The sequence below is a fragment of the Euleptes europaea genome, chromosome 7 (genome assembly GCF_029931775.1).
Source record: "Euleptes europaea isolate rEulEur1 chromosome 7, rEulEur1.hap1, whole genome shotgun sequence".
NCBI lineage: Eukaryota > Metazoa > Chordata > Lepidosauria > Squamata > Sphaerodactylidae > Euleptes > Euleptes europaea.
The window spans coordinates 55,785,708-55,810,565 of record NC_079318.1 but is presented as its reverse complement, the minus strand read 5'-3'; the positions used below and the strand labels follow the sequence as shown (position 1 = coordinate 55,810,565).

Genomic DNA, 24,858 nt, shown 5'->3' with positions numbered 1-24,858 from the left:
ATTCGGGCCGTGCCGAAGTCCGAACTCCCCCGCTTCGGATCCCCGGAAATTCAGGGGGATCCGGAGTTTGGGGAAAATTTGGCCCCCCACGCACCTTCAGGGAAGCCCCCTGAAGGCGCGCGGGGGGGGCTTTAAACAAGCCCCTCTGCACTGTCTGCGCAGGCAGCGCAGAGGGGTTTAAAGACCCCCCTCCCCCCTCCCGGGACTCCTGGGAAGGCAGGCGGGGGGCTGTCAAGCCCCTCTGCGCTCTCTGCGCAGAGGGGTTTGAAGACTCCCCGCGCACCTCCAGGGAGCTTCCCTGGAGGCGCGCGGGGTGCCTTCAAAAAGATCTGTGCCTCCCGGCCGGGAGGCGCACATCTATTTAAAGGGCACCCTGCCCTTTAAATAGATGTACACCTCCCGGCCAGGAGGCACAGATCTCTTTGAAGGCACCCCGCGCGCCTCCAGGGAAGCTCCCTGGAGGTGCGGGGGAGGGGGAGAAGCAGATTTGCGCCTTCCAGCTGGAAGGCGCAGATCTGTTTAAAGGGCCTGAATTGGCCGAATTCATCGGGAACACCCCGAACTCGGCCAATTCGGCTCCCCGGTTCCCCCCCTTTTTTGGGTTCGGTTCGTCCGAACCGAATCAACAGCCCTAGTCCTGACATCAATTTCTCCACACACAGGCTTGGATCCTATACCTTTGCTCTGTGAGCTCTTCTCTGGGCACTGCAAAGGCAGTCCTCTGCTGCAAAGACAGCATCCTCTGGCACTAGGAATTTGCACAATTCCAATGCTTTTCAGTGTGCACCAAAGTGTGTGCCATGAGAGGAAGGGAGCTCTGCTGTGGATGGCTGCCTCCACAGCACACAGAGAGATGTGCATGTGGAGCAAACGTAGAAGATTCAAGCAAGTGGTCAGCCAATGCTGGGTAGAGTAGTTCACAATAAGAGAATATCAGAAAAGCAGTCCTACATGTTACTGAAGGCGGGAAAGCTTAATATGGCGAGAACATTCTCAAAAGCAACCATAAATCCAATGCCAGTGTGCAGCTTTTCCCTCACGTCCACCTACTACCATACATTGTAGCGGGCTATGGTTCCATATAGTTTCATAACCAAGTAAGTCCTGCCTCTGCACATTTCCTCTATGCTTATATTCACCCATAAAAATCTTTTTTGCATGTCCACTGCTCCATCTCAAGGCAGAGGGATGTTGCCAGTGCAGTGGTATGATGCCATGAACTGTGAAGCTGTGCCATTAAGCCGGTCTTTGCTTCCAATCTTCCTCCTTACATCTAACCCTTTTAAACCACAGTTAATACATCACATGATTTGTTCCACAGCCAATTTGAAAGTACTCTTATACTATTAAACTATGCTTTGTGTTTAATGGGTTATGAAACAGTTTTCCACCAGACAAATCAAATACTGATGTAAAAAGTAACATATGACATAGGATGAGGTAGGCAGACACAACTAATGTTCATAAATATCTGCTTTTTCAAACCTATTTTATTATTCAATAAGTATTAAATTTGTTTTCTAGAACTTACAGTATTTTCAGTAAACTCTCTTTGGTGACAAGCCAGACAAATGAAAATAAATTTTTTAGAAAGAAATTAACACAAATGGGATATAGACAGAAAAAAATGTGTTTATTGCAAAAGAAAAAAGAAAAAAGGACGACAGAAAGTGATTGGAGTAATGGCACACTGAACTAAGAATTTAAAAACATCTTACATTCTGCCCTAATGGCAGCACAGTTAATAAGGACAAAAGGTCTTCTTGCTGCCCGTTTCAATTGAAGGGTGTTTCTGCAGACCTGGCGGGCAAGTTTAGTCAAGTATGTGGTATGAAGGAAGAAAGACTGACGTGTCTTCACAGCAGATTTGGGGCTGCCTGTGTTCCGCACTGGTATTCCCTGTGTCGCCTGTCGTGACATGTGCGTTCTAACGCATGGATCCTGTAACAAAAATTCAAATTCAAACATACAATTAGGATGAGTTCTATATGACACCTCCTTTCACACAGTACAGGGCGTTGGTATGTGGGTAACCTTTCTCCTGAGAAAAGCCAAAAGCAAAGCTAGCGACTGTCACCCATCCTACACTCCACTTGTTCAATAAATAACTTTTTTCTTGTTCAGAAAAAAATATATAATTGCATCTTTCTAATTTGTATAACATCAGATTTGCCCTATAAATTCCTCCAGTTCTGTGAAACTACCTTAGGTAGTTTCTGCAAGAAACTACTGTACTGCAAGAAAGGTAGATTTTGTTCAATTAATACCAGATATTCAAAGAACATAAATAACTTTTCAAATACAACATATATGGTAAATAACAGTGCAATCCTAGTAACACTTTCCTGGGAGTAAAGTCCACTGAGTAGACCAGTAGGATTCTGAGTAGACCTGCTTAGGATTGCTCTCTAAGTCATGCAAGGACACTATGGTGATCACAACTAAAAGAAGACCAACATAATTTTTACGAGATAAATGAAATCATGCACCAAAGGAATTCTGTGTAATAAAAGCACCGTCAGAACGGAAGCAATTAACTTTGCACAATAATCATGCATAACAGCAAAACTGTAAAACACAACAGATCTTTATATTCTACTATAATCTCTTCAACGTAAATAATGTCCTACCTCTGCTGTCTGAGTAGAAGAAAATTTGTCTTCATTTGTCAGTGTTGGCATTTTCAGGCCCCCATATTTCTTCCAATAAATCCAACAAGTTGCACATAGCCTACACTGCATGTTGGGGGGACCCCAAGAATACCACTGTTGAGACTGTGTCGCTAAAAGTGGACGAAATGAAAATTCAGTTTATCTATGCTGCATTAAATTAAAAGAAAAATAAGTGTTCTCATTTATGTGTTCTTTATCTGTTTATTGCTTCAATGAATATCATTAATCTATAACAGCAAACAAAAAAAGAAGGATCTCTACGTGACTTAAAGAAAAGTGTATTTAAATGCTTTGTTACAGCTAATGCAAATCTATGCTCCAAACTGCTTGAAACCCTATGGAATTTAGATTGTGAACTGATTCTATAATGCAGCTTGTGATATTGTGACTGGTCCAATATAACCTAGTGAGTTTCACAGTGAGTGGAGATTTGAACCGGAGACTCACCAGTCCAACATCTATGGCTATAAACTGATGTACACATAGAGGTTCCCACCATAGCGAAAATGGGGAGGCTCCTTGCAGATGAAGGAGCTCTCTGCGTACATCAGATTTCCCCCAAAAGGTTCCCCCAAAACTGCTAGATTAGGACTACACAGAATATTTGTAAGACATAGAGGAAGTCTTACTTACCATAGCAGCTTTCACAAGCACGTCCTATTAACGAGTTCTGAGCCTGATGAGGTGCTCCAACTGCTCCATTCATGGCACTTGGCTTCCCATTACTGCTGGAAATTTGGCTAGGATTGGGCTTGTTGCTTGAAATAAAAAGGGCAACTGATCATATATGCATCAACAACAAGATCTAAGTGACAAGAAGCACCTATTAAGTTCTGTGTTACCCACTTACAAGAGACATCACTGTCGAAAATACTGTAAAATGCCCACGCATTTTCAGATAGGTAACATGGAAATGAAAACGAAAGTATTTTCAATAATCAGATTTTCTCAGAGACTTGTAAACTGCCAGCACACTAGTCATTGCAGGGTTCCATTTAATTATATCCAGGATTCCAGGTATGCATACAACTACACGTAGATGTAAATGGTTTATATACCTTCAGAATGTTACAGGTGCTTTAAAGAAGTAGCACTCTGAAACTAAATAATGCATTTTGATTAGCAGTACAGATTAACAAGAACCAAAGGAAGTGAAAATTAGAAACTTTCTTAGAATTTGTGCATGAGAAGCATAGGTTTACAACCTACTTGGTCTCTGTGCAGCAATGCTTATAGTGGGGCCGAACTGCTAAGTATTTTTTAGCCATACATAGCAACAATTTTTATGCCAATATTCACAGAACTGACAGCAGGACTGTACCCTAAATAACACCTTCCTAAGCAGAATTACACCCTTCCAAGTCAATTGAAGTCAATGGTGTTAGAAGGCTATAACTCTGCTTAGGATGGCACTGTAAGAAAACTATGCTGCTTAATATTAGCACTTAAGATATAAAACAAATTGCGAAATTTAGTTTTGTAAGTGGCAGTATAGTTATTACTAGACTTTTAACCATGTCTGAAGCATAGTCTAGGTTTTATGAATGCTTCTTAGGATTTGTTGTCTATACATTATGCATCATTATTTAAAATATTCATGCTTGATATACTTACTAAGTTGGTATGTAAACTTGCTTCAATTTGCTCTCTGCTTCAGCAGCTTTTAGACGTTTCTAATAGAAAGGAAGAGCAAATTTAATGTCTACACAATTATATTACAGCTGTATCCAGGCAATTCAAATCCAATTAATCCCAAATATTAATTTACTATGGGAGCCAGCACCTTGAATTTATCTGAGCATGCTTGGTTTACATGTTCATGTTCATATGATTCCAAAATAACAGCATCAATGTTACCTAGCTTGTCTGAATCTTAACTAAGTCACATCCAGTAATTCAAGAAGCAGACTTTGGACATTCCAAGCATGCAGCCTTTCTTCTTTCCTCTTCTGGGTCTTATGATAAGGGAGAGAAAATCCCCTGCCCTGTGTAGCCTACTTTTGTTCTGTCCCTCCACTAAAAGAATGCGCATCAACCTGTGCTGAAAATGCACATCTCCCCTCCCTTCTCCCTAAGCAAGAGCCAGAAACATAGGAAGAGGCAGCACAATCTGTGTTTTCTTTCTTTTCAACTCCTTTGTAAAATCAGTAGTAGCTCCGTTTCACTTGTGCAGTGGTTCTCAACCTTTCGTGTCTTATGTTCCACCAACCATGCTATCAAAGAACCTGGGGCCCACCATGATAAAAACGAAAAGCCCACTTTTACAAGAAGGACATTTATAAGTTTACAGGCATTTTGTTATTTTTACTAGCATGTCAAAAGGTCACAAACTGGATAATTGGCGACAGGTAGGGTCCACAGGAGATGGCACACCATGTTGGGGGTGGACAGGGGGATTGAGAGAGAAAAAAAATTTCTAGTAATTGTTACGAAAATCCCACATTCCACCTACACTAATTCTGCGATCCAACACTGGTATGTGTACTTCCAGCTGAGAACTAATGCACTAGTGGACTCAGTCCCATCCCCCCTTATTTGGATTAAACTAGGAGCTCTCACGTTTATCTTAGTACAGGATTTCCACTGACAGTCTGCTAAAAAGTGCAGGTTCTGTCTCACTGAATTATGTGTTCAAATGAATATCACATCTTCATGTTTGCTTGTTACCTTCTGCCCTGTGGTAAGGGGAGAAGTGGATGGATTAACCAAAGGATAATTTCCAATCCCACCACAATTATATTCCCAGTGGCCAAGAACTATCTGGACAGACAGCAAAATAGTGCATCTGCATGGACCTTATTAAGTAAGCCTGGGAAAGTGTGGCACAGACAGGAAGTTACAGCATTCAGTTTAGAAACACAGGAACAGCCAGGAAATTTGGCTACTGCTAAAGTAATCTACTGAACATTGTAACTTTACTTAGGACTCCACTGTCACAGGGCTGCCTTGACTTCAGTCACACAAGCTTCATATGTGCTACTGCTCTGATTGTGACTTCCATGTGTGTGATTTCCACATGATCATCAATTGGCTAAATGCTCATTTTCACTCACGTGTGCCTCTGAAGAATCTTGTAACATTTGAAGGAGATTTAATATTATCTATTTTAAATTCAATTTCATAGGTCTGAATTTCTAATTGGTATCTATCATATATTCTTTTTGAGAAAGTAACCAAAACTTACCTGCTGTATATATCTGTCTGTAGTTTTCCACATGTAATAATACTCAATGATGCTAGTCAGAGACTTCCAAGGAAGCTGAAAAACATAGGGTTTTAACATGGTTCTAAAAATATTCACATTGTATTAGCTTAAAAATATTGGATTGGAAACACTTTAAACAGAATCAAACACAAAATTAACCATATGCCCATGGCAATCATTACATGGCTCAGTGTCTAGATGGACCACAAGCTTCTGCATTCCTTCATTCCCCCTAACCTTCAATGCCTGCATATCAGTTCCGAGACCCAAACCTCATTCTGTCTGCACTATCACTTTCACAAAGCACAATTAGCTTCACATCATAATTTACAAATAAGTCAGAAGTAGGGTTGCTAACTGAGGTTGGACCTAAATATAGATAGTAAAAGCCCGGAAGACATAATGCCAGCCATAGCTGCCTCTGAAAAAGGAGGGAGTATTCACACATGAGAAGGGAGATGACCACCATTTGGCACATAACTCAATAGGCCTGGTTCCTGTGGCTTCCTTCTGCTAATGGTGGCACTTTCCCCTGACACAAGACAGTATAATGTCTAGTAGAAGATAAGATTCAGATACCTTTATTGGCATAGTGCCTAGTAGAAGATAACTGATTTTCTCATTTTACTGACAATTTAGTTACTTCATCTTCTGTTAACAGGACCACTAAAAGGTCAATGCTTTTGAGTGAATGACAGCAGTTACGAAAACACTTTTCTTCTTTACTATTTGTACAGCATTGAAATGCTAGCACGGACAGAGCCATCAATAATTCATTTCTTCATTCTACTTATACAGGTACGTTCGCTCACAAAGCAGGTCACAGTTCAATTACAATATATCATACAAGTCATGGAAACAAGTACCAGTAATAAAACTGATGATCAACTTCACATAGCGAAAGCCATCCTAATATGATCACAGGACTTTAAGTGCCTCAGAGCAAAAGGTGTACAAATATGGCTCCCCTGTCCATATGTTTGTTCTTGAGCTTTTCTGCATTGTCCATTTTCATTGCTGGTATTCCCAATTTCTTTGTTGATTTTCTGGCACTTTGATATCATGTCATTTACACACCACATACCATTTATATGCCAAAATAATATTTAGACTGCATTAATTTAATGGGAAACAGTCAACAAGAGGACACACAAAATAGCACTATAATAAGGAGAAATAATTGAAACAGATTTTGGAGACAAAACAGCTGCAGAATCCTGTAGTATCTTTGGTAGTTATAGCTGCTACTTCCACACAATCTTGAAAGAAAAGCTATGAATAGCAAAATAACAGAGTACAATGACCATCCATTTTCAGCTCTAATATCTCAACAGGAGCCCATGCAGATGAACTGGAAAAGTGGATGTTGGTGATGTAAGAATTACCCTTTATAGCATTTACTGAGAGAAAAATTGAATTAAAGCAATCAGTGTATATTACAGGGCACTCTGCTAGTTTTCCGCCCAATATGTGCTGATCAGATATAAAAAAATCAGATATAAATTACACCGGTTTCATGTTCCTTTCTTCACAACACATTCTTCAGTGCTAAGGGGTCACACCATAGGGAAGTAGATCCCATTCCACAGTGGGGTTGTGTGTATCGTATTTTGTTAGGAAAACAAGAGAGCTACATCAGTCACCGAGACAAAAGAAGGCAAGGACAACTGCTGATGATGCAGTGGGAAAGTGTAAATTTATTATATGGGTATGTTTAAAAGCCTCTGCCCTGACTTGAATGGCCCAGGATAGCCCGATCTCATCAGATCTGAGAAGCTAAGCAGGGTTGGCCCTGGTTAGTACTTGGATGGGAGACCTCCAAGGAAGTCCAGGGTTTCTACGCTGAGGCAGGCACTGGCAAACCACCTCTGTCAGTCTCTTGCCTTGAGGACCCTATGGAGTCGCCATAAATCTGCTGTGAGTTTACATCACTTTCAACCACCAGATTTCCCCTATGCGACTTAAGCATATTTAGAGACCCCCTAATGAAGCTGCATGTGAAACACATATGGGCCTTTTAGCATCCACATAATAAATTTTAACTTTCTCACTACACTATCGGCATTTAGCCTTGTCTTCTTTTATATTGTATTTTGCTGACAACTGTGAACATTTAACATGGCCCAATTATGTTTACCAGCCCTCCCTTGAGCAGTTTCACAAGGCACATGGCTGGCAAACTAAGAGACAATTCAACCACTTGGGGTTGCCTCTAAAAAGTTTAGAAACTTCAGTTAGCCAGGTGTCTTTTGATTAGTATAAGCAAGAAGAAACATATTTTATTTTGCTCCAACAATTACATTGGCTCCCTATTTATTTCTGGGTTCATCTGAGGTGCTATTTTAACTTTTAAAGCCCTTAATAGCCATGGTCCTCAGTATGTGAGGGAATGTCTTTTCACATACACCCTTCTGCTTCTTTTCACTAGCTAAAGAGGCTCCAAATATCTGCATTGGAATCCACTGGAAGAAAGACCTTTTCTGTGGTTGTGCCGGTCTTCCTTTTCCCTTTCTCCCAGAACCATGGTTGGCGGCTAAATCACTTGTCTCTTTTAAGAGACAAATAAAAATCTTGTTCTTTTTTTTAATCTTTTTTAGCCATCAAGTCACATCTGATTTATGGCGACCCCTGCTGGGGTTTTCAAGGCAAGAGGCATTCAGAGGTGGTTTGCCATTGCCCGCCTGGTATTCTTTGGAGGTCTCCTATCCAAATACTTGCCAGGGTCGACCCTGCTTAACTTCTGAGATCTGACATGATCAGGCTAGCCAGAGCTTGGTCCTTAAGCTCTCATCTCCTGGCTCCATCTATGGATTTTACACTGTAAACCTAGGCATGGTTACTCCATTCTAATCCCACACCTCAATGGGCTTTGACTGGCATAACTCTAGAGGACTGCACTGCTAATCCACCAGTTTTCAGTTGATTTTAATTTTGCTGGTGTATTTTAATTGTTTTATCTGATCATACAAATTGATCAGTTTATGAAATGTTACTGATGCTAATTTAATTTTTTGCTGGATTTTAAGTGGTTATTTATGGATTTTCAATTGAAATTTTGTTTTGAAATCTATTATAAACCAAGTTAAATACTTTTAAAAACATTAAATATAAAGCAGTAAATTTTGTGTTGGAATTCCACTCGTGAACCCTACAATTTCAGAATGTCCATTTATCTGAAAGAGCATCCAAACCCAGTAATGCTTACTGTGCTGAAAGCTTACATACCGGGGAAAAAGCTTTCTAGCAAGTTTTACCCTAAATGCTACATTTTTATATTAAGGAGATATTTTGAAGTGGTGCATTATCAAACAAACTTCTCCGTATACGTTCAAGTTGCAGGAAGGTACCCCTGAGTGCTCTATTACATTCTTCAGGCATAAAAATAATTCTCACAATGATTGACGCTTTTTAACTGAGACTTCTTTGCATAAGACAAGACAGCGTTATTAAGGATCACGTTAAAATATTGCAGCAGCAACACGCCGCACATTAACCCTCTTTCTTGAGAAGCAGGCATTCTGTTCTCAGTTATTACTTTATGCAGCAGTACAATTAATTCAAATGAATATAGAAACCAGAAGCCGTAGTTAGCAAACCGGAATGGTCTCAAAAACAGTGAACCTTCAAGCTATCATGACCTGATCTATCATTACATTAATTATTCTGGCTTCCAGTCACTGCTATAGCATGTCTCAGCAGACAGCTAAAATTTACTTAAGCCACACTGGCAGCATGTCTTTGTACAATCAAATTTTTTTAGAACTGATCTGTGGGGTCATCCTCTAATAAAACAGTGCACTTTTATAATCACCTTCTAGTTAAGAGATATGGATTCTAAACCACTTTTTAATAAGTTAGTAGATAATTATTTAAAGTGTAATATTAACTAGTGATGGAAATGTTATTTTTTCCCAGGTTTTTATGTAGATCTTTTTCTCTTTACAAGGACTGCTAACTGTTAGGGTTTGCAAGCTTTTTCCTGGACTGTGAAGCAAGGTACCCCCTTCCTTCCAAATAAAGTAGGCATTTTGGACCAGGTTAGCTCAGTTTGGTTCCCGACCCTCTTCCCCACTCCCCGCTGTTCTAAAAAAAACCCCCAGGTGATGGCTGTAAGTTCGAGAGAGTTCATTTCCCCCCTTGCAACTGTACTGGATAGTAGGACCAAGGTTCTTTAGAATTTGGGCAATCCTTCCCCATCCCTGAGCTACGTGTCCCTTGTTTAGGTCCACGGTTAGGGGTGAATCCCAGAATTCCATTATTGGTAGCAGGTGATTTTAATGCCTGTATTGGCACCAATGATGAAGTTGGGTTAGTTTGGCCCACGACGGAGCTGCCTCCCCCACATTTGAGTGAGAGATTCTCAAAAGATTCTAAGGTTAATTTTGCAGGAAAACAATTATTTGAGTGCGCTGTGAACCAGGGTTTGGTAATTTTAAATGGGCACAGGCAGTTTGATCCCACAGGAGATTTTACTTGTGTAACGTACAGAGGGGCCAGTGTGATTGATTACATGTTAGTATCAGAAGGTTTGCTACCGCGAGTTCATGATTTTAAGATAGGAGAGTATTATGGAGGGGACCATCTTCCCTTACAATTAACTCTTTCATTGTCTCCTGATTGTTTTTTATTCCCCGGTTTACCAACAAATCTATTACAAGGACGAAAGTCCTTGAGGCCAGTTAGATGGTCACCAGAGCTAACTCCTATTGTAGTGAATATCATGAATTCAAATCAATGTCGGTCTGCCCTTACTGAGTTTTTTAAATAGAGGGATACAGTGCAGATGATAGAATCGTAGAACCATTTCAAACCAATCTATTCACAACCATCCTCGTCCCAAGGATTCCAATGTAAAAATAGCTGGTTTGATGGAGAGTGTAGAGAAAGTATTAAAAAAATAAGATCTCTTCACCGCTTATACAAAAATACTAACTCAAATATACATCTGTTAGATCTTATACGGCTAAAGAGGTCATTTAGGTCCCTGATAAAGTTTAAAAAATGGCTGGATATATATAAATGCTGGAAATTACTAATCTCAGCAATAAATAATAACGAAACACAGACTTTTTGGAATCTAGTGAATAGAGGTCTCTCTACGGTGGCTAGTATCCCTTCATGCATTACTCCTGGGATCTGGGAAAAATACTTTACTTCTAATTTTGTAACGGTCCCTGGTTTTGATTTGGATGAGGAACTGGTTGAACCCCCCCAAATGGATAGTTGGCCACAGGTCTCCCCTGAATGTGTGAGTGCCTTAATTAAACAATTTCGGTCAGGTAAAGCTCCAGGTCCTGATTTAATTCCGGTTGACCTTTTGAAAGTAAATCTGTCTTGGTAGAGCCACATTTTGGCCTCACTTTTCACGCAAATAAATAACACAGGAGATATTCCCGTAGCATGGAAACGTGCAATAATTGTGCCGCTTTATAACAAAGGACCAAAAAACGATCCTAAAAACTATCGTCCTATTAGTTTGCTTTCATCAATAGGTAAAGTATATGCAGCCTTTTTGCAGTAAAATTATCGAATTGGCTAGAAACCGAAGAAATAATACATCCGGAACATGCTGGGTTTAGGAAAGGCACCTCTGTCTTGGAACACTGTCTTATATTATATCACCTTGAAGATAAGTATTCTTCATATTCAGGGGGCTCTTTGTTTGTTGCCTTTATGGATTTAAGGGCAGCTTTTGATTCAGTGCCTAGAGGCTGACTGTGGGCTAAATTAAAAACCACAACCATATATAAGAGATTACTCTGGCTGATTTTTAAGCTTTATGAGAACCCTACTGCTCAGGTCCATTGTGGAGCTGAAGGCCAACTTACTAATAGCATTCACCTCTTAAAGGGGGTGAAACAAGGTTGCATTTTGGCCCCCCATGCTGTTTAATTTTTATTTTAATGATGTGATTCTGTTTATCCAAAAGACAGCTTATCATGCACCAATATTAGCTGGTCATGAGGTTCCCATTTTGCTTTATGCGGAAGATACAGTCCTTTTGTCTAGATCTGAGGTGGGCCTTCGTAAGACTATTAATAGGTTTATTGATTATTGCAACCAGGAGGGTCTATCAGTTAGCTAAATCAAAAGTAATGGTTTTCTCAAAGAAGATCAAAGTAAAACGAAATCCATGGAAAGTTGAGGGGGGTGAATTAGAGATGGTGTCCCAATTTAAATATCTGGGAGTTACTTTTAGTCAAAATTTGTCTTGGAGACCTCATCTTAGCTTGGCAAATAAAACTGCCAAAGTTAATTCGAAAGCTTTGTTAAGGTTCTTTTACTCCAGGGGAGGCCAATATGTTCCTATGGCTATTATAGCTTTCGATGCCAAAATAATCCCTCAGTTTCTATTTGGAGCTCCCATTTGGATTAATGAAGTTATGGAGTCTGTTGACTTATACATTTTCTGCGGCGTTTGACAGGCTCTCTAAAGTGTGTGGCAGGAACGGCACTTAGAATGGAACTCGCACAGTGTTCTTTTGAATCTAGGGCCTGGATTGCTGCCTTCAAATTAAGGCTGAAGGTTTTCTACTCAACTTCTAACATCCAAGGGGGCCTGTTACACAGATTAAAGGAAGATAATTACAGAGGGACGTGGGGAAGACATATAGATAGTAAACTGGTATTGCTTGACCTTCCACCATTAGTTCTTAACAACTTAAACTTCTCTGAAGCACTTAAATTAGTAAGGTCAAGGGTGAGAAATCTTGAGTGTGTTAGCACCACATTCTGTGCTAGGCGTGTATGTTCTACCCTTGCACTGGGGATTTCCCCGCCTGAGACCGTGCCCTCTTATGTGAGCTTGCTGACAATCCCAGACCATAGACGTGCCTTTATGCTTACTAGACTAAATGCTTATCCAACTGCAGAGATGTCAGGTCGTTTTGCGAAAATTCCCTACTCAGATCAAATTTGTGAATGTAAATCTGGAGATATTGGGACTCTACACCATCTCTTATTGTTTTGTCAGCACTGGTCAGCTCCTCGGTTGCGTTGGATCACCCCAATATTGTCTAAATACAAACTTCCCTTGGAGTCCTGGGTGATATCCCACATAATGGGAGATATTCACCCTGATATCACTAGTTCTGTTGCAAGATTTTTGGCGGAGGTGATGTCGCTCAAACGTCAAAATAAAATCAGCATGTAAGCTGCAAGTTGAATGTTGAAACAAATTTTGTGATTTGAATGTTTTCAGTTCAATGAGGCTGGTTCAGGGAGAATATATTGTTATAGTATTAGTGATGCTATGTTTAGTAATTGTTTTCTACTGTGTTTTAACCTTAAGTATATGTTGGGTATTGTAAATTGATTATTTGGTGTTGTATTATGTATTATTGTTATGGTTAAGCTCGAGACCTTTGGTCAAAGGAGCTAGTAAATAAATGGAAACGGAGTTAGGGGTGAACTAACCACTGTGTGTTGCCCCATTAAGGACTCTCTAGAGTTAAACAGCAGCACAGAGGCAGTATGAACTCCTTGGCCAAGAGAAAATTGTCTACTCACGCCTAAACTTTTCTAGTTGTGCGAAAATATTCCACCGTAGCCCCAGCTTGGACAAGTTAAAGAAATGGGTGGTCAGGAAAGGCCAAAACCCATGGGAGTTGGGCACTTTTAAAGGCCCCGACCCCTCACAGACACTGCATGATGCCTTTCAGGCACAGTGTGAGAGCAAGAAGCTCTGGGGTTTGAAGAAAGTGGCTTGTGCAGCGTGGGGTCTTTGGATCACGCAGAATGACTGCACGAGATCCGCCATATGTTTAGCTATGTCTAGAGGATATGCTGGAAGTATTATTTTTTAATGATGCCTTTCCCCCACAGAAAAATATTCATACATTCTGAGTGCATAATACCTTGCCTTAAAAAAGATATTAATTCACTACAAAAGAGAAAATACATCACAGGAGTTTTTCCAGTGTGGCCAAAATTTCCATTTTTTTCCACTAAAAAAACTAAAAACAAGACCTCGGGGGGAAAAAAATGGGGAAAAAGAATAACTGTTATTATTGCACAATTTGACCGAGCGTGTGTTGCTAAGTCAGGAAAGAGCCCTAATTTTCCAATTTTGATTCCTTTTCTGTTAATAAGCTGCCAATTTTTTTCTGCTGTAATGGCTCTAAGGGGAAGAAAAACAGCACTGATGTGTTTTACTTACAAAGTCTTGCCGTATGTCATTGAAGTCTTTGCCATATTTTTCCAGGGCTTCTTCGAACAAGCTAGCCTCTGAAGCGGACCATTCTTCCATTTCATCTCTACACAGAACAGGCCCTCCCAGTGGAACCAGGACACTAATGGCACTGCTCAGATCATAGTTGTGCCTGTGCAATGTATCCATCGCATGAAACTGAAAAAAAGTTTTAAAAAGGGAAAAGCCATCTAAGTTGAAGAGGCATTGCTAAGGAAAAGTAACAAACAATAAATGTACTGTATCTTATTTGCTTTAAATAAGGGTGATCAGCCTTTTATCTTCTTGCTTAGACCTTCATTTTTTTTTGAATGTTTACCGCTTTTCTATTGTGCCTGATGCCCCATAAAGGTTTGACTCCCCATGCTTGCCCTGTATACCAGCAAGAAATGAATGTAGACTCAATGAGTAAAACTGGGGCTCAGACAAGCCACCAAGTGGGTCCCCTTAAATATAGTACTCTGTTGCATCAAGAGGAAATAGTGCACAAAGTTGTTAATTATCTTTACTCTTACTTAACTTCTTTAAAAAATCGATTTAAGAAGATGCTTAGGAATATGGGAGATGCAGCACACCAGCAAACCCATTAATTAAAAAAAAAAGCCAGAACTAACATATCAACTCCAGCCATGTTTGCCAATTAACAGTGAAGTATAGTTATGAAGGAGAAAATATGTCCTGCTTTAAGATAGGTGAACAAGGGGGGAAAAAAACAAGGGAATAAAAGTTTTAACAATACCCAGAAAGCACTCAAGAATGTGGAAGAGAATGACTAAGCACGTAGAATGATAATTAAATCTCTTTTGGCTCTTCTGATGTCTCATTATCAGAAGCTCTGTCCATTAACCATAATGAAAGTTAGATCATTAGCATGGATAAAACTGCCATTGTTCAAGTACTAAATGTGTCAGTTGGAATAACCAATGTGCACTTTCAAGAATAAGCCATTTTACTGTTGAGGAAAGCAAAACCCCACTTCCCTCAGGATGCCATGGGTGACCAGCAGTGGAAACTTCCCAGTCTCGCTCAGCGTCCTCCCTGAAGTTGCACCTTGTTTCTTCTTGAACTCAGAGCAGCAAAGAAGCTTTCACTTGAAAGGAGCTCTCTGCAGTTGCCGAGAGAACCATCAGGGCCAATAGATGCTGCCCTCATTCACCAACTTCTTACCATTTGTTCATTCTTCATAAATCCTGTCAGATTTCTACTTCATAATCTCATATATAAATGTATCAATATAATCTCAATCAAATATTCAGCTGTTATGTATGCAAGATTTTCTTACAGGACAGATCACTTGAAAAGGCTTCACCTCGTATTATCTTTTACTGATAATTTCTTCAGAGGGACACATAAACACAAAATACAAATCTTTAAATCACTTGTTGATTGGAAAACATTTTAACAGTTATTTACATTTGTACAAGCTGAAAACTTAGCTCCCCTAGGATATAAACACACAGGAATACTGACCTTCCCCTGCCCCGGCTAGCATCTTGCCATAACATTTACAGTATTTATTTATTTAAAACATTTATTAGCTGCCTTTCTACATTACAGGAACTCAAGGCGGCTTACAATGTAAACAGCAACAAAACACAATAAAATACAAAAATACCCTTAAAACCGTTAATTTAAAATCAATAATTTAAAACTGCCAGTAGGAAGAAGAACTGGAACTAATCACATGCTGTCATGAATAAAACCATCTTCAGCTGTCATGAATAAAACCATATTTCTAAATACTAATTTTCTAAAAAACCTTACATGTAGTTATTTATTTATTTATTTATTTATTTATTTCCTCACATTTATATCCCGCCCTCATTCCCAGCAAACTGGGCTCAGAGCGGGTCTCTGGATATAATTATCAGCAGATCCCCCAGGTGAAGAAGGCAGTTCATCTGTGGACGCAAACTGTATGATTCATACTTACATCCCCAAACGGCTGAGAACCTTCAAATTGCAATTTAATCTACTTTGCCATAATTCACAGATTTCATTGAGGCCATGCTCACCACTACTTGCTATTTCCAAAGATATACTGAACTCTGCCAAAATACTTTTTGTCAACACACCCTAACACTAGTGTTGACTGCTCATCCAAAAGCCAAGAAACAACCCTTGAAATTTTAAAATATAGTACTATAACACTGTGTTCTTTAATTCAATACAAACAGTATGCTTTAATGCAATACCATATGCCTTCTGTTAGAATACTCATTTAGGAACTAATGTACATCAATATATCATGTAAATTAGCTGACTTATCATTTGATAAACAGTAATAATAAAATTTCTGGTGAGTAGAAGTATTTATGCTGTATCATTTCTGCACAAATACAGAATGAATTTTAAAGTATTTTTCAGAGAAGTAATTAAAGTATGTAGTGCACTGAACAGAGTGGTATTAAACGAAGAATAATACCTTCAAATGACCCAAAGAACAGAGCAGCAAGATTTCCACTAAAAAGTAACACACTGTCACTAAACCATCTCCACGTTTGAATATTTCTTCTCTTATATAAATCAAAGAGAATGTAATGTACATGAGGTCCATACTGCAATATGGATATAATGATGTCATAGAGGGGGCAGTCATTGATGATTGCCCCATAACCAAAGAAACCCCCTTTTCATGCAAACTGCCAAACCCTGACTTTGGAAGATCTTTTATGCAGGCTGAAGCCTGGTGCCAAAGATTAATCTGACTGGGGCTTTATTATTATTAGATTTTCTCCATATATTAATTGGTAGCCTTCCCTGGTCCTCACATAATCAGCCAGCTCCATCATTTTAGCAGTTCATCAGATCATCTTTTAAGAGCTAGTGTAGTGTAGTGGTTAGAGTATTGGATGAAGCCTGGAAAGACCCAAGAGCAAATCCGTGACACCATGACACTTACTCAGTGACTTGAGTCAGTCATTCTCATTCAGCTTACCCTACTTCATAAGATCGTTATGAGCATAAAATAGGGAAGGATAATCTTGTATAGCGCTCTGAGCTTCTTGGAACAAAGGTGGGATAAAATATACCAAAAAAATACATATAAGGAGGGGCCTTGTACTCCTCCATTTAACCATGGCCACCATTCTGGCTGCAAAGTGGAGCATGGTGACCTTCCCATTTCCCCTTGCATCCCAAAATACCCCTTGAAATGCTGCTCTGGGGAGTAGGTGAACCCCCAAAAACAGCAAAAAGGGGGAATTCTGCTTCTGCTTGCAGAAATCCTCTGGTAAATTTATGATTGCTTATCATTTTATATGCTTATCTTCAATTGTTTTTAAATTTGTATGTCACTTTGCGTCTCCATGGGCTCAAATCAGGGCAGAATCTTTTTAGATTGTTTAATTAATTAATTGTCTGAGGATTCAAACAAAAAAACCTTCAGCCACTGGTAGATGGCAACAGAAGAGCACAGACAAATCTCCCTGGGGAGAGAGTGCCATGATCAAGAAGGCCCTCTACCAGGTTGCCAACTACCTAATCTTAGAAAGTGGAGGCACCTGAAGCAGGATCTCTGTAGGTGACTGTGGTGGCCAGGTGAAGTAGTGGTGGCCTAAAGAAGTAGGCAGTCCTTCAGGTATGTTGGTTCCATGCAGGTCTTTGAAGGTTCAGACCAGCACCTTCAATTGTGCTCAGAAACAAATTGGGAGCCAATGTAGATAGGCCAAGACTGGAGTGATATGGTCGCTACAACTCATTCCTGTCAACATCCTGGCTGCAGTGTTCTGTACAAACTGAAGTTTCCTAATGCTTCGCAAGTGCAGGCCCCCATAGAATGCATTACATTCATTTAATCTAGATGTAACCAGAGCATACACCACAGTGGATAGATCTTCTCTGCCCAGGAATAGCCACAGCTGGCCAAACAGTCAAAGCTGGTAAAAGGAATTCTTGGCCAGAGCTGCCAGCTGCTTATCCAGTAGTAGGCCGGGGTCTAAGAGTATCCCCACACTATAGACTTGTTCCTTCAAGGGGAGTACAACTAGTCAGTAGTGTACTTAAGACAAGAAATCATCACTATTTTCCCTTTAGCGGACAGCACTACCACACAAGTAAAATCTCTATTACTCGTAATCAGTTATTTTGCACCATTTTGGGGAGTGTTAAAAAGATGCAATATTTGACAGTAATAGACCATTTGTGATATTACTCTAGGGGCAATTAAGTTATTCTGAATATTTATATCTTTCTTCCATTTCTTTTAAAAACCATGACCTTGACCAGGCCAATTTTCCTTCCACTTTGCAATATCAGTGCTATATTTAGTGTCATAGAAACAGACCCTTCTTAATAAGGCTTTCTTTGAATTTGGCCATATTTTGCCATGAACTTATGAAGAGTTAGATTTGGAAACAATGAAATATAGATGGAACATTCCCATACATTTCATGAATTTATATCCTGATGGTGAGGCCTAATTATTTTAATAGAGATATATTCTGATGAAATTATATCTTTCTGAACTGCTGGTATCAAACAAACTTAGATCTTAAGTAGTAGTTCCATGTCTGTAGTTTCATGTTTTTAAGACACTCCCCATATACACCACTAACGTTTCACCCCAAGGTTGCTGGGGTGAGCTCAAATACATACTAGAATACATTTTTAGTAATTAAAATGATCCATATTAATGCATCCTCAGAAGTCTAATAATTCAGAATGAAGAGACTCTTTTTCTTTTAATGCTGCTATGACAGACAGCTGCATTCTATGGAGTTGTCCCAGTCATAGAATCCATTGATTGGCAAAGAGTTCAAATACAATTCTGAGAATGGCCGTTGGAGAGTTCTGACAGTTGAGAACTGACAGCTGACTGGGAGAGAAGTTAACAGACCGAGCTTGGAGACAGTGGTATGAACTGCAAGCTGTCTGGTGGAGGAGTCTCCTCTGGAGTGAAAAGGAACACATTTGGGTTTTGAATCAGAAAGGATCCATGACCAATTACCTGGGGAAATAGCTCTAAGGTTGATAAACTGATCCCTAAGAGTTTAATGGGAAATAGCTCTGGTGAAAGGAGGCGTCCAAGGCCAGTTTAAAGGAGAAACTGGGGAAGTGTGTTAATGTTCCTAACTCCTCCAACTAAAGAACCACTGTGTAAAAGAAGCTTAAGTTTAAGAAACAAACCAGTGGTTGCCAAGATAAAACATTCTCAGTAGAAAATACAACTTGAAACACTTGTATGTGAACCACACCTTGATACATTTGGAATTACAATATATCACTTGATCATAACCATCAAGCTCCTCAATTCTGTTATTCTGTTACAAATCACATTCCTGTTATGAAGCTTTGCTAACCTGACTTTTAAATCCTCCCCAAAGAGACAAATAAAACCATTTTAAGTTCAAGTTTGTATTTCAAAAAGCCTCTAGAGTACCATGTATTTCTGACCTTTTATAGAAAATAAGGGATCTATCATCATTATCGGCAACCGTTTCATAACAAGTTATAAGTCTCAACAGAGATAGTGAGGGTTGGTTTGTGTGAGAACAAAATTTTAAAAAATTAAACAAGAGAAGTTCCATCATAACTGCCTTCAGCAACAAGTTATGATTTTATTTCTGCCAGGAAGGACACTCCCCTAACAAGTGCCTCTCTGGGCTGGATAAATATTCTTCCCTATCTGTCAGCAATGCTGATTCTATTAACTTAGGCAGTTCATGAGAGGGAGGGCATCTTGGCCATCTTCTGGGCATGGAGTAGGGGTCACTGGGAGTGTATGGGGGAGGTAGGTGTGAAATTCCTGCACTGTGCAGGAGGGTTGGACTAGATGACCCTGGTGGTCCCTTCCAACTCTATGATTCTATGAATAGTGGTGTGCATGCATCTAGCAACAATGATGCCAAGCAACCTCCACTGTGTCACCATCCATTCACCCCATCTCATCCATTCACCCACCGTCATCATCTATACTGGCAATGGGCTACAGTGGCAGTTCCTTGCTAGCACTTGCTTGCTTGCATTCGTCCTCTCACCTGCCAATGACACAAAATACCTCCTCCTCCTTGTCTGGGAAGCAGAGGGGAGGAAGCAAGCAAGCAAGTTCCAGTGTGGTTTAGTGACTAAGAGCGGTGGATTCTAATCTGGAGAACCGCGTTTGATTCCCCACTCCTTCACATAAGCGGTGAACTCTAATCTGGTGAACTGGGTTGGTTTCCCCACTCCTCTGCATGAAGCCTGCTGGGTAACCTTGGGCTAGTCACAGTTCTCTCCAAACTCTCTCAGCCCCACCTACCTCACAAGGTGTCTGTTGTGGGGAGAGGAAGGGAAGGCAATTGTAAGTCGGGTTGAGACTCCTTAAAGGTAGAGAGAATTGGGGTATAAAAACCAACTCCTCTTCTTCTTCTTCTTCAAGAGAGAGAGAGAGTGGTTAAAAGAAGCTACTGCTGGAGCCAAGTGCTAATAGGGAAAGTGGGTGGCATGGTGGTAGCTCCTCAATGCCATTGCTGCTAGGAACTACTGCATCATGGCTGTCAATGGGCGTAGTCAATGGGCCCTGAGATGCCTGAGGATGCCCACCCTTGACACAAGGCAAAGGAAGAGGAAGCATACCAGCCACCAAAGAGAACCCAAGTTTTTAGTAATTTGATATTTGTATCTCACTTTTCTCCCTGATGGGGGCCCAAAGGGGCTTACAACATAATTCTCCCCTCCTCCCCTTTTATCCTCACAACAATCCTGTGAAGTAGGGAGAGAGAGTGACTGACTCAAGGTCACCCAGCAAGCTTCCTTGGGAGAGTTGGGGATTCAGACCTAGGTCTTCCAGATCCTAGTCCAGCACTCTAACCGCTACTCCACACTAGCTCTCAACAGTTATTGCAACTTTCCCTTTTGCAGTTAGAAAAGTTCTGACATTCTTCCACAATGGAATTTTTTTTAAAGAGACACATATAATTTCTCCCTTCTGGTGAAGCAGAAAATTTACAAGGAGTCATGAAAAGTAGAAGTTTTATGTATCTGTATTAAAAACAACCCTGAAGAAGAATTTCAAAACACATTGGGAGTTTCACATTAAATTTTTAAGATGGCATATTTTCACTCTGCCTTCTTCTCCAATTTTTTTTTAAAGAAAAAATTTCCTTCAAATTTTTGAAGAATTTTAATCCCTGTTCATATCAGTAGAACCTGTGGCAGAAGGGTAGCCATCTAAAAATTTTAAAAAGCTGGAGAAGTATTCAAAATATTAATTCCCAGTTGTTTTGTCCTTCAAGCACTTACAGACAGCAAAACAGGCCAGAAGTATATTGTGGTGCCATCCTAAGCAGAATTATAACCTCCTAAATCCATTGACTTCAGTGGGTTTATAAGGGTGTAACTCTGTTTAGGATCGCACTTTCTTAAATGCCAGTTAGTTTCATTAACACTTAAGAGCAGCATTTGAAGGGTGCATCTCACCAGCGTGATGTCACGGGAAGCAGCAGCCGCACTCATGTGTAAACTAGGTTGCCTGACAGAACTACTGCAGTCCAGAGCTCGAGCAAATGTACCAACCGCACTGAGGGAGGGAGAAAAAAGAATTGCAAAAACACCCATGAAAACAAATGAAATCCAGATACATTAAGTCATCATGTGCGCACCCAATCTCTCATACATACCACATAGTTTACTAGCATGCATATTAGAGTTCACCTGCGCTACAAATACTTTCCAACAAATCCAAGACTACTTCTTAAAAACGTTTGGCAGATTTTGTACAATTCAGAAGAACACAACACACTAGCAGAAAAGTAAAATTTTCATTGCAAACATATGTTGGTTCCATACTTGAAGCACACTAATAAGCAAGAGAGCAGGGAGGAGAAATACAGGGGGCGGGGGAGAGAGATACTGTGAGATAAGGGAAACTTGTAAATAACCTCTGTCACCTGTCAATGAGAATTGCCTGCAGCTTACCAGGCATGGAAGCATTACAAATATTTCTTTTCTTCCTGTTTTTGGACCTAGTACAGTAAGTGTGGGCTAATGTCTAACAAAAGATTTGATGGGATATAAACTGTGGCAAACTTATTTACAGGACAGTGCTCATTATCAAAAGCTATCTCAGGTCAGGATGGACTTCTGGCTCAAAATCCTGGCAGTTTTTGCCTTCCCTGGCAATCTTGTTTGAGTCATTGAACACTATATACTCTGCACACAGCTTTTACACGTACACATTTTTCAGTTGTGCTTTTCTGTGATCTGCACAAGTTGGCTTTTGGGAGGGAGGATGGTAGTGGTTGGATAATTGGACTAGATGACCACTAGTTCATTTCAGCCCTGTGATGCTCCTGACGTTTTAGCACTAAAGACACAGTCTTAAGCCTGACTTCTGTCCCAATGAACTCAATTTGCACAGCAGTACTCCAAGCAGTCACACAGTATGTGTGTGTGCGTGTGTGTATACACGAACTCCCCACTGCATCTGTAATGGCAACCTGTAATTTAGTAAAACAACATTGAAAAGTCTTGCTTTTCAATAGAATTACTAACATTGACATAATAAAAACCTGTGTATCAACATGCAGCTGGCTATCTCCACACACACACACATACTGAAAAACAGCATTTTCAGATTCCATTTAAGTGTTTCCCCAGCTGTGTGGGAGTAGCTTGTCCATGGCCAGCTCCCACGTAGATCGGATATTCATTGTAATGACCCAACCTATCAACCTATCAGCCCTGCCCACAGGATTCATGGAAACACTTCCCTGTCCTTTTCTTCCATATGGTTGAAAGAATGTAAAAGGTGCCTCAAGCAGAGCGTGTTAAGCACATAATATGAATCAATCCATTCCCATAACCATTCCAATATCATTTTTCCTTGTAACAGGCAGGCATGACGCAGGGCAACCTGAAATTTCAAATTACACAATTTCCTTTAATATTAAATGGGAAAGATTTGTGAACAATGGAACCAACGCAGTACTTTCCAGCTGGTGGCTTGCATTATAAGGTAAACTGCAAAAAGTAGACCATTAATACTCAAAGCTTTGAGCAATTTGAGACTGTATAAATGAGGCAAACAGATATTTTCTTCAACCCTAATTATTTTTAAAGGATTTTTTGGCATTAAATTGGAAGACCACCTCCACCTGATCCCAACTGAGAAAGGACTGCTGTATTACTGAATGGTTCCCCCTCACACACATATATTGTTTGAAATTCGCATTTTAGTAATCTATTCGGTATTAGCTGGTCATCAAAAATTAAGAGCCCCTGACAAATTAGAGGGGGTGTTTAAAAGGTATGTTAAAATTTTGCAAGCTGTAGCAGATTCAACAGAAGAAGGCACAATGGCAAAAGAGAAAACCAACCCTGGATGAAGTACTATCTGTAAAATTCATAATGAGAAAGACGTGTTATAGTAAATCTGCACAGTGCTTCCCTCAGGGATTAGATGAGTTTATTCAGTTTATCCAACCCTCCCCAGTCTACACTTATGCAGGACTTCAGCTTGAATGTATCTTTCCCTCTGCTTCATCTCTCCATTATTGCAAGATTTAGCCCAGTACTGGTTAAGCGTTTTGGAAACGGACTTTGGTTCCTCTCTAAAGAGCACGTGCAGACTGCCCTCAGTGCCTTGGGTGCATTACAGCAGTGCAGCACAAGCACGGCAGGCCAAAAGCTTGGGCTTGGCCTTGTTGCCATCACCAAAGCTCACTGTGCCTCCTTCTCCTGCCCAGAAGTGCCACAATTGCAATCCATTGCATGTGTCCATCTGTGCCACTGACTAGGCCCCCATTCTTTAGCAACTGTGCAGTTAAAGTGGTACAGCTTCCCGCTACACAGTGTGCTGGACAGTACAAATCTATCGCTTTTCTTTTGCCTGCTTTATTAACAAAATCCCTGTCCCCCTCAGGAATCAGTGAGGGAATATTAGAAGAACATCTCTTTAATACAAAACCATTCTATGGGCCAATTAAGATTTGACCTAAAAACAGAAGCTGCAGCAATTCCGTATCAACAGCTTTCACATAGATTGGAAATTGACCCTAGGGACTTGCAGCTATGAGGCAGGGAATATTGATATGTGAATATCAATGCTAATCAGCTGCTATTACCAAAAACATTTCTTCTCATCAGCAACCCATTCAGTAGGGCAAACAGTACTGTTTATTTCTAATGCTGATGTTCTCTAAGTTAATAATAATGATGATGATAATAACAACAACCACCCCCCCAAATCCCACACAATGGTGGATTACCACAGTGGTGCACAACATGATGGTATTCTGCATTTCTTCTAAAAGAGATATGAGGATGAGCAATTTGGAACAAACAACAGCATAATCTCTTGGGAGTTATTTTCACTGGAAGGTTAGTCCGTTTACTGCTAGAACTACTGAATTGTTCACATTTGAGCTGTGGTGGTACACTGCTAAATTATTTCTGAGATATTTCTCAGTAGTGGAAAAAGTAAGTACAAATAGATTGGCAGCAGATTTGTCAACTGATTGTGGGGGGGGGGGCTTGACCAGGTGTTTTTTTTTTAAGGGCGGTTGCCAAGAAAGGGAAATGCTGAGTTCCCCTCCCCTCTCATTTTTAAAGCTATATATTAAAATTTAAGTGAATAAGCTTTTGAAATCTGTTCTTCTCAGAGTTGCTAAGTACTGCAGTCCTCCAATATTTATTACATATTTATGCTATCCTTTCTCCAAGGACGTCAGGGCTAAATATATGGCTCTTCATTTCCTATTGTATCTGCACAACAAACCTGCGAGATAAGGTACGCTAACAAAGAGCACAACTCACCGATTTTCCAAAATGCTGTTCCTGGGGAACAAAAGACCCTAAAGAATGGCATGAGAGGT

At 40.1% G+C, this 24,858-nt stretch overlaps 1 protein-coding gene across 4 annotated transcripts in view; it reads right to left on the bottom strand.

The window, feature by feature from the left end:
• MTA3 (metastasis associated 1 family member 3) overlaps window positions 1-24,858 on the bottom strand; it is a 162,099-nt gene that overhangs the window by 63,004 nt on the left and 74,237 nt on the right. For all 4 annotated transcript variants that reach the window (XM_056853108.1, XM_056853109.1, XM_056853111.1 and 1 more), the window contains exons 8-14: window positions 21,464-21,563; window positions 14,036-14,224; window positions 5,857-5,931; window positions 4,287-4,345; window positions 3,306-3,430; window positions 2,631-2,782; window positions 1,719-1,941 (exon numbers count right to left, since the gene is read on the bottom strand). In XM_056853108.1, the coding sequence (XP_056709086.1) occupies window positions 1,719-1,941; window positions 2,631-2,782; window positions 3,306-3,430; window positions 4,287-4,345; window positions 5,857-5,931; window positions 14,036-14,224; window positions 21,464-21,563 (923 nt within the window). The remainder of the gene's footprint in view (window positions 1-1,718; window positions 1,942-2,630; window positions 2,783-3,305; window positions 3,431-4,286; window positions 4,346-5,856; window positions 5,932-14,035; window positions 14,225-21,463; window positions 21,564-24,858) is intronic.